We start from the raw sequence: 10,946 nt of genomic DNA on the forward strand, positions 1-10,946 counted from the left end.
ACCAATATTTTAGCCAAACAAATTGGGAATGAGTTAAGAGAGAAATAGAAAATTATGAGACCGCAGTTTAGTATTCATGGACCTTAGTATTCAATTAGAGAAATAGAAAATTATGATAGCCAAACAATGATACTTCAAACCAACCAATCACGGACTTTTAAAGTATTCATTTTTCCCCTAAGAGTAGACTGCCATATTTGTTGCTACAGTAGTCAGTAGACTGCCAAGATGGCAGTTTACTGTAGCAAGTTCGTTAAAATTTTAACAATATTTGATGTAGCTTATGTTTTGTTGTTTGTGACTCTAAAAAGAGCACCACTGTGAATGCTCCTATGTTTACTCGATTCCATGTGCGTTTCCGTGTGCCTTGGAGATTGCAACGAAGCTTCATAATGTCTATTTTCTTCGTCTTTTCTCAATTTTTGTTAACCGCGTTTTGTAAGGAGAAACTCAAACCTTCACCACTTATTAGTTTCCTTTATCGCGTTTCTCAGTTTCACTAGAAGAGTAGTAGTAGCAAACACACCCATAAGCTCAACATAGAACAAACAGCCCCAGCAGTCCGTTTTTTCTTTTCTCTTCGTTTTGTGTGTGTGTGTGAGAGAGATCTAGAGAACGAGGGAGTGAGAGAGAGTGAAACATGAACAGCCAAGGGGAGAGAAATTTCTTTTACAGGCCTTTCTATATTAACGAAGAACCGTACTCTGTATGGCAACCAGAAGAGTCCCTTGCATCGACTGAAAGAAGGGTTGCTGAACATGGCTCCTGCACTCTGAACATCGACACGTCGTCTGAGTCACGGAGCATATTGGAGCCTCTATTGCCACCAGAAGTGGAGGGAAGCGACATGTCGTTGCCATCAGAAGTGGAGGGAAACGACATGTCGGCTAAGTCATGGAGGATAAATCTGGAAGACTACTTCCCTGCATTGACTGAAAGCAGGGATGCTGAACATGGCTCCTGCACTCTGTGCCGCCTTCTTCGTACCCCAAGTAAGCCCTCTTCACAATCCTTATGTATGTAATATGATGCACGTATACAACAAAATTGGCTACGTAATCGTGTCCGACACGCCACAGTACTTTGTCGGATCTAGGTACAAATGTGTGAGATACGCACAAATATGTTATAATGTATCAATGTTTTCTTATTCTTTAATATACCTGATGTTTAGTTCTTTTGGAAAATGAAACATGAATTGTCGATGACTTTGGATGCTTTCATTCACCTCGTCCATTATTAGTGATGAATGTAATGTGAAAGTTGTACTCTTTGGCAGTATGCAAACAATGCAAAGTTTATGATTACTACAAGAAACTAGAAAGGCAACTTGAAGGGTATACTGAGATGGAGACCATGCTTGAACGTGATCTTGAAAATCCAGCAGAGGTTGGTTATTCTGCACCTCCTAGCCCCCAAAACATTCATATATTTCTTGTGATATTTATAATATATAGGAATTGAAAATTCTTTTAATGCTGATTTCTAAAGTCAAACATTATTGTGTTTATAGGACATATTCACAAAGTTTCATCCAAGATGGGGGTCATGGCATCATGCCCAACTCCTTTTTTTTTTTTTTTTTTTTTTACTTGTATTCCCCCCTAGCTTGATGATTTAAATGCATGTTCATTATAGTGGTGTCAAATGGAAAATTTTAGCTTGATGATTTAAATGCATGTTCATTATAGTGGTGTCAAATGGAAAATTTTGGAATAAAACAAGAAGGAAATTTCTGTGTTTGATTGTATAAAATAAATTAACTGACTACTATTTGTGATCATATTTCTTCCTCTATGACACATTTGTGTCCTCGTGAACCTATTTGATAAAAGTTTCCAGCTTCCCTTATTAGGAACCACTGATTTCCTAACAATTTCCATTCATCCCTATTAGGAACCACTGATTTCCTAACAAGTGATGTCAAATCCATTGATCTTGAGATGACCAAATCTGTTGCATTGCATCAAAGTTCCATGGATTTACCAAAATCAAAGGTTGAGATCCTTTTACATGTCTTCTCAAAGTCTATGAATTCTTTACTCTTCACAACACTTTACCACATTTCAAGCCGCCCTCTTATCACATGGAAGGAGAGGCGTAGAAATGGATTCAAGAAGCAGAGGTATCGGGATTCCGCACAAATTGGATGGAGTTTTATGTAGCCTACAAGATTGGTTTCTAACAAATTTCTCTCTTTCTCGAGAAGAACAAAATAGAATTGCTCGATCTAATTAATTAAAAAAATATGAGAGCATACATGATAAATACATTAACACTGCTATTTATACATACAACAAAGCATAACTGCCTAATCTAAAGGATCATTTTGTTGGGAGGATAGAAAAGTAGGAGGATAGAAAATATTTTAGTTTTCTCTTGTTTGTGTTTAGTTAGGAGAGTGAAAAAGTAGAGGGATGAAAAACTTTTTATTTAGTTGAGAAGAAAAATGAAAAGATTGAAAACAGAGTTTGTATAAATTTACCATCATGTCCCTATTAAGTAAAATAAAAAGTAAAACATTATACTTAAAAAAATGTGTATAGATGGACACTTCATTAAAAATAAAATAAAGAGCACAAGAAATTAACCCAATTTTTTTATTAAAAAAAAAAAAAAACCAACCAAAATTGATGAGAAAAGAAACATATGAGTACCCAAAAAAATTTATTAAAAAAAAAAAAGGCTACATGTCAAGATGTCATTGGAATATTAGTTTAGTGGTTGGTTAGAAAGTACGGACACTTCATTTTGGGTGTTGTACCCATGTCGTACTCATGTTGGACATGGGACACACCTAGGACACTTTTGCATCCATGTCTTAGCTTTGTCCTTTTAAAAAAAAAAAATTGCTGGACATGGCAGGACACGAGAGAGACACTTGTTTTTTTACTTCTTTTTAGTTTTGATTTTGAACATTTATCTAGTTATCTTTTATTTACTCTTTTAGATCTTATTCTTTGGTTTGTATTCTAATTTCTAAACATCATATATTAGTCATGAATTCACTTTATTATCTTTTACTATTCTTGAATTGATATACTTAACATTAAATGAAAAAATAAATGCTTAACAATATTTAAAAATAAACATAATAATATATTAAATAATTAATTAATATACGTATCCCCATTGTACCCGTGTCTTAATTTTTCAAAAATTACCATGTCACCGTATCATATACGTATCCATACTTGTGCCCATATTCGTGTTTGTGCTTCATAGGTTGTTGACTACCCCTCATGAAGATGCCACTCAATAACACCACATTGTGGGCAAGGCGTTATGAAGGGGAGAGAAATGTTAGAAACCCCAAATTATGTTATAGGCCTATTGATATGATTCTTGTAATCTTCTAATAATTGTCGTGATTTCATCTTTTCAATTATTTAGTTAGTTAGTTAAGGATTAAGCACAAGTAACACACTTAACACATGACTAGTTCTTAGAACACATGCTAAAATAGTTAGTTAATCATCTTGAGCCACATGGGCGAATTAGACCAGAGTTAGTCTCCTATAAATACATAATTGTAATTCACAATAAGACTCTAAATGAATAAACCAAATTGTTGCTTTGTTCATTTCCTTCTCTGTTAATCTTTCTATGTCTTTCCCTCTTAATAATTTTTTGGAGGGTGGCTAAAAAAAGGAAGAAAAAAAAAATCTATTTTCAAGTAAAATCTGTCTTGTTTCCCGGAAAACAGAAACTGATTTTTATTTTTTATTTTTTAATCTATTTACACTTTATCAGGAGGATGAGATGAAGCTAAAGCGTGAGAGGATGGCTATCCTTGTGACAAACATAGCTAGCATCGTGCTTTGTGCATTAATGGTTTTTGCTTCTATTGAGAGCAAATCATTTTCAATTATTGCCTCAATCTTGGATCCATTCTTTGATCTCTTGTGGGGATTTATATTGTGGCTTACGTCTCATGCTATGCAAAACCCAAACCAACATAAGTATCCAATTGGAATGAAACGGTTGCAGCCAGTGGTAAGTCATTCAACCCAACAATTGTGAGGATACATTTGGAAATACCTTAATTTATATTTGAATTTAAGACTCTCCCTTCCTGCAATCAGTTTTGTAAGTTTTACTGCCATAGTAAAAAGTAGTGTTCTCTTTTCTGTCAGGCCATTACTGTAACTGAAGGTTGCATGCTTTCCTTTTTGTCATTTCGGCAATCCTTAATGTGATCAATGAGGGAAATAAATATTTCCACCATTGCTGTTGTTGCCTCAACTGTACCTTATTCCACAAATGCTAGAGGGAAAAGCAACAAAGAAACATTTAATGGTGTTAGGGTACAGTTTTACTTTTATTCTATTACAAGAAGGTTGAAATTAATATAAATGCATGCCTAATTCATCAGGTTATGCTTTAGACTCTCATTTGTTATCGAAATATTGAGCTTAGAGTCTGAGTTTGCTAAAAAAAATAAAATAAAGGTTTTTGGCAGAACTTGTTAATTGAGAAAATGCAGGGGACCGTTGGCTTTTTGCTTCTGCATATCAACCTAGGAATTAACACTTCGGAATAAAATTTTTGTTTTGTTTTTGTGATTAAATGGATAAGTGATCAAACAATATACACTTGGGAATAATCGCATTGGTTTTGGGCTTAGACACTTTGGAATACAATACTTATGGGGATGTGGATCCAAGGCAAGCTAATAATCGCATCATATACGCCCAGACTGTATTTGAACACTTTTTTTACTACACTTTTGCTAGAATGCATCAAATATTTTACTAATTTATATTGAACTTGCAGGGAATGATTGTTTTTGGATCTTTTGGATTACAATTACTGTTTCTGGCAGCTAAACAATTCATTACAAAGGTATGCAACTTTGATCATATTAGCTTCAACCTAAGTTAGGGATATAGATGGTGGTGAGCAAAGGACTAGGATACATCATAACCAAAGTTGATTTGAGAAGGTTTTAAAGCACCCTCCTTGATGTTTTGTCAGAACTCACAGCTCCGATGTTTCCTTAGTCATTGGTACTTTACAAAAAGGTTGGCATAGGTTTAGAGTTACTACCCAAATGAATGAGGTCCTAGTTAGATCAGTCTGAGTTAGTGGATACACTTGAGCATGATTGTTCTAAAGTTCTATATTGTAGTCGTTTACAATATCAGTGATTAATATAATCTTCATTTCATGTGTTGATTACAGTCCGAGCCTGAAAAGGATCCTCAGAAGGAGAAATGGATGATTGGAGTAATGACCTTTGTAACTATGGTGCAGTTTATGCTCGCATTCTATTGTCGAAGATTTGAAAATAAAATTGTTAGAGCCTATGCAGAACATCATTCTTCCAACGTTAAAACTAATTTAATTAGTTTGGCAGCAGCTGTCCTGGCTATTCGATATTATTGGTGGATTGATCCTACTGGAGCTATTATAGTGAGTTCAAATGCAACTGACTTTCTTTTTTTCCTCCACTTTTTACTGTACTGTAGATAATTGGGTTTAGCTACTCCACTGGTTTTTAATATATTTTCTCTCAAAAACATCACAATTACTACTTACTGTGTTTTGTATAAAAAAAAAATTGGTATTTCCACTCTCTCTCAAGTGATATTCCACTTCCACTCTGTGCCTTGATGTGGATCTATAAGTGGCATGAGGATGGAAGTTTTCTTGGCTCCTTGGAATTAAACCTTACTCTTATCTTGTTACAATAATTTCATGAACCTGTGATGCAGATACTATTATATACAATGAATACATGGAAGAAGACGTTCATTGAGAATTTTTTTGCCCTAATTGGAAGGACAGCACCACCTGAATTTTTGGCAAAGCTGACAGTTCTGATATGGAACCACCATAAAGATATCGAGCACATTGACACAGTAAAAGCATACGCACATGGTTCTGATCATTATATTGTGGAGGTTGACATAGTTTTGCCACAAGACATGGTTCTCAGAGAAACACATGATATTGGTGAGACACTGCAAGTGAAGCTGGAGCAACTGCCTGAAGTTGAAAGAGCTTTTGTGCATATAGATTATGAGTATACTCACAAGCCTGAACACAAGACCACGGTTTGATGACAATGATCTCACACAATCTCTCTCTTTCTAGAAGTTTCTCTCTAATTCCGGACATTTCTTTCTTGCTCTCTTTTTGGAATTCTCTCCAAGATAGTTTTCATATTTTCTCTAGAAGCTTCCCTAAACTAGTGAATTTTAGCCACAAATTTATAAGGTGTCAAGAAGGTTGGAGAAAGGCATTAATTTAATGCCAATAAAAAGGAAGAAGCTAGAAGCTTCAAGTTGGTTTCCTAACCAACATGCATCTAGTATAAATAGATGTAACGAGGTGAGTGAGAGATGTGTGTGAAGTGAAGAGTGCCATAAAGCATCAAGTGAGAGATGTGTGAAGTTGTATGAGGTGGTGAAGTGTGTGCCATAGGTAGCAAGTGTGTAGAGTGAAATAGAGTCAAGAGCTAGTGTGTGTAGGTGTCTAGAAGTAAGGTGTGTGCAAGTGTATTTGGTGAGTAGGTGCCGTGTTCTATTTCATATAAAAAAATTTAGTGAAACTACAGTGCAGATAACTTCACATACAATGAGTATTTGATGAAATGCAGTGACAGAGAATGTCTAGCTTATGGTATTCTCACATGCACATACCAAAAGGGTACATTGAGGACTGAGCGAAGACATGAAAAATCACATGTTTTATACACACACAACACACATTTTAAGTGGGAAAGAGGGATTCTAAACTTCAATGTCTTTGTTAAAAACACCAAAAAATGTCATTTGACATTGGCAGAAGTAGAAGTTACGCCTGGAAATATAGTCTTTATTGGCATGAAGTATATGAAGCATTGTATGATTTGGTTGCAGGTATGTCCATGTTAACAGTGAAACAGAAGTCGTGCAACAAAAACAAACAGATTTTGAGATTAGGACAAAAGCTTTTTTTTTTTTTTTTAATATCTTTTTTACAAATTTCATCTTTTCTGGTGGTATCATTATCAATTGATTGTCTAAAAAGTGTGCTAGAGTTTATCCATAAAGTTCAAGTGAGAGTTTATTACTATTAATATTCACTCACAAAATATGAATGAACAGAGGGGGTGCATCCTTGCCCAAATCTCTCTCTGTGGCTCTACGTACTTGTGGATAACTCTTTGATCTATATTGATAAAATAACCAGCAAATTATTTACAATTATAAAAAGGAAGAATTACAATTGAAACCCTACTGATGAGGGATGTAACAAATCAAATCCTATTGTTCTATAAATATTCAAGTAAACGCTATTCTTTTCTCTCTCTTTCTTTTCTTTTTTCTTTTTTTTTTTTCTTTTAATGTTAAGATTTTAATAATTAAGCTGATTGGAACTCACAATTACATAAGCCAAATTATGTTCCTTTACTACCTACATTTCTTTGTTCCTACATATGTAGGTGCTGTGTATGATGACGAGTACTAGTGGTTGAACCTTTATTTCTAGAATTATTTCGTCTTAGAATTATTCTTTAGTCCCATAACTTTCACGTCAATTGTCAAATTAATCCTTAGTGTTTGATTTTTGTCAATGTAGTCCTTCACTTTGTTAAATTAAGCAGATATGGTTCTTCTATCCAAATCATTTAGCAAATACAATTGTTTCAACTTTTTCTTTTAATAGAAATAATATTCATTGAACAACAAGATTTTCACAAAAGAACCAGATTGACTTCATTTTGACCGAGTGAGGCTAAACTGATAAAAATTAAAATTTTGAAAACAATTTGAGAATTAAAGTAAAACTCAAGGGAGTGAATCAAATTTTAACCAAAAACTAAACAAAAGACTTGTTGTAGTTGCAAATATTACATAACAGGCCAAATATGAATTCTGACATATCAAAATCTTAAAAAGTTCTTAGCTGTGTATTGGAGGTGTGCTATGAGTAACCAAGTTTTGCTAGGAAATCAGTTGTTTGATTTCCTTCATGGTAGGAATGAAGTAGCTCTAGATAATATATCAAGCTCATGAGAGATTTGCAATCTATAACAATAGAAGAATAGAAATCATAAGCAGACAAGATGCCTTCACTTGAAATGCCTTTTTTTTTTAATGTTTAAAAACCGTACCGAATGTCACGTTATTTAAAATTTTAAATGATTTTAATCTTAAATGATATGGCACTGGATTTATTATCTTATTTACAATAATTAATTTGAACCATGAAATGAATCAATTTCATATGGAGAGGATCCTAATAGACTGGTACTATTAGTCAAAAAGTGTACGACAAGTTTAGCATAGGTTCAACTAACAAATGGGTGAGAAAGCTAATTGAAGATCATCTATAACTGTTCATAAGTCCATAATGCAACTAAAACATTGATTGGCCAAGTAATTGGGTCTGGAGAACCTACTACCAACATCCATTGTGATCATGAATTAAGCTCCTCACTACTTGCTGACTCTGGAATTTGGATTTCTTCAGGAAGAACCATCAATAATTAAATATATAAGCATTTAACTAAGTAAACCTGGACGTGACTTTAATTCATTTTAAAAAATTCACCTCCAGATATAAGGTTTGTGATAAATGATTTTTGCTAAATGATTGATACTTTCTAAAGGACAAATTCTAGTTACAAAATTAGTTGTAGCCTAAGGCTACAACTAATTTTGTAGCATTCACTTTTAATGATAGTTCTTTATCATCAAATTAAGATATTAATCAGTTTTTGATGTAAGCGGGGATTGAACCCAAATCTCTTATTCAAGTCTTAGAGACTTTACTAATTGAGCTAATTGGAACCTACACAAGAAGAGAGTTTGATTAACAAACAATAGTCGTTGAGCTGGTCCAAATAATTCATGCTGGGTATTTCATATTCTGAAAGTTTTCTAGGTGGGTATTGATTTAAATGCATAATATTAATCATTTGGTTTATTTTTCTAGTGAGATTTTTTTTTTTTTTTTGACTTCTTTCTTCCGGTGGTCACTATGATTAGGGAGACGGGGATTTTTTTTTTGGGATTCTTTGACTTCTTTCCTTTCATCATTTATATTAGTTTAATGGAATTAATTAAGGTGAATGGAAAATGCTAAAAACATTACAAGTTATATTACATAAAATTTACAAATTAATGTAACAAAGAATATGATTGGTTCATATATAAAACATAAAAAAATAAATAAAAAAATGTGATTGGTAACTTTAGTACCTGAAAGGCTACTTGGTGGAATGATGGTGTGGCATAATTTTGGTTTTTTTTTTTTTTTTTTTTAATTATAAAGGAAATGTGAAGGTTTAGAAAAATTCTAAAACCACACAATTCACAACTATTTTATGTGACAGACTATTTGTTACTTTCACATAGATTTACAATTTTTTCTCCATCCCTTACAACATAACACATTAAAGTTGTGGCCCAAAAATGTGTGGTCCTAGATTTTTTGAAGGTTTAAAGGCTTTTTTTTTTTTTTTTTTTTTTTTTTTTGTGGGGGGTTTTGGGTGTTTTATCTTACTCTAATGGTTATGAGCCGTCTCATACCCACATAAAAAGAGATAGCTATGAGGAGTGAAATGCATGACCTTTGGGATACATACACAAGGCATGACTAGCTCACTTGGTGGTAGAATTTCTTATATCGTTTCATATGATGTCTGTAGGAGTTGATTGGTTCAAATAGTGACATTTCAACTAATGTGTTGTGCCCACAACAATAACTTCATAAAGGCCTTGATGTTTTACCCTACCAGCTTAACTAACACCACATGGCCAATGATACATTTTTCTAACAAGTTTATTATTATTTCTTTTTTCTTTGAGAATAAACTTTAGAACTTGAGAGACATATTCTAACATATGTTGAAGAAGTTATACAAAGGTTATATGTATCTTCTCCCTTATAGTAGGTGGGTTGTAGGACCTATCTGCTGTGAGTGAGAAGATACATATACTCGTAACAATGTATACTTTCTCTTTAATAACAATCTAGAAATTGGTCTGAATATCTTTACCAAGATATTTGCGTCTATAAAGTTGAAATATCTCCATCACCATTGTAGGTAAGGTCCAAATGCCCACCAGTCATTATCAGGTGGTGCAAAATATAGCCGAGATACCAAGCAAAGTCTAGTCACCACCAAGCCAAAAATTCCTAGTTCCTTTACAAATGGGGCAAATCTTATTGTAGCCTTTTTTTATTGGGGAGAAACAAGATCATAAGCTTTCATTAAATCAAACTAGCCAAAATCGGCTTGAAGTGCACTTTGTAGTTGTTGTGGAACATCCTCCATCCACACAAGATAACCACTAACATGCCTAACATGTCTATGAGTGTGCGTGAAACTCAAGCTGCTGAAGCCATCCATAATCTGTCTTGCTACAGCAATCAGATGACCATATGTTGACAGTGATTCCTCCTCGCTCCTCATGGCTTTGATAACTACTTCAGAATCTCCCTCAATGATAATAGAAGGCACGCCTAACTCAGCTGCAAAAGACATCGCTCAGATAGCTACTAGAGCTTCAACATCCACGATGGATGGTGGGAGTGCTACCTTTTCAGACAAAGATGCGATGACCTGACCTTGGTGGTTTCGTATCACGACACCCAACCTCGCTCTTTTTCCTTCTTTAAATACAGCCCCATTGAAGTTTACTTTAAACTTCGTTGTTGGAGGAGGTTGCCAACGGACTTGCTGATCCTCTGTTTTCGTTGGCTGACATTGTCTTTCTGGAAGCACTTGCACAAAGTTGTGTAACATTTGGATGGCCAACGGACCGATTTGGTTTTAAGTGAACTCTTTTTGGCTGACCCTCACTTGGTTCCTTCAGTACCATATCACCCAAACTAGGATGGCAAAACTCTCTAGATCCTTGCCTTTAGCTATAACATGTTGAACTAATGCCTGGAAGGTTGTGAAGCTTGTATTTCCCTTGAAACTCCACTGGTTGTCTTGCTCCCAC

At 34.3% G+C, this 10,946-nt stretch overlaps 1 protein-coding gene across 1 annotated transcript; it reads left to right on the forward strand.

The window, feature by feature from the left end:
• Window positions 1-640: 640 nt before the first annotated feature.
• Window positions 641-6,091, forward strand: LOC115986175 (metal tolerance protein 9-like). Its single transcript, XM_031109032.1, has 6 exons — window positions 641-992; window positions 1,280-1,389; window positions 3,754-3,996; window positions 4,777-4,845; window positions 5,185-5,415; window positions 5,718-6,091. Exons 1-6 carry the CDS (start codon window positions 641-643, stop codon window positions 6,063-6,065), a joined length of 1,353 nt encoding a protein of 450 aa, XP_030964892.1. The 3' UTR covers window positions 6,066-6,091.
• The last annotated feature ends 4,855 nt before the right edge of the window (window positions 6,092-10,946 follow it).

The sequence above is a fragment of the Quercus lobata genome, chromosome 4 (assembly GCF_001633185.2).
Source record: "Quercus lobata isolate SW786 chromosome 4, ValleyOak3.0 Primary Assembly, whole genome shotgun sequence".
Lineage (NCBI taxonomy): Eukaryota > Viridiplantae > Streptophyta > Magnoliopsida > Fagales > Fagaceae > Quercus > Quercus lobata.

Bases quoted from the DNA above. Each gene is read 5' to 3' on its own strand.
- LOC115986175 (XM_031109032.1), top strand. From the start codon at position 641: ATGAACAGCCAAGGGGAGAGAAATTTCTTTTACAGGCCTTTCTATATT. The intron at 993-1,279 runs GTAAGCCCTCTT...ACTCTTTGGCAG, and splicing joins CCGCCTTCTTCGTACCCCAA to TATGCAAACAATGCAAAGTT. The intron at 4,846-5,184 runs GTATGCAACTTT...TGTTGATTACAG, and splicing joins CTAAACAATTCATTACAAAG to TCCGAGCCTGAAAAGGATCC.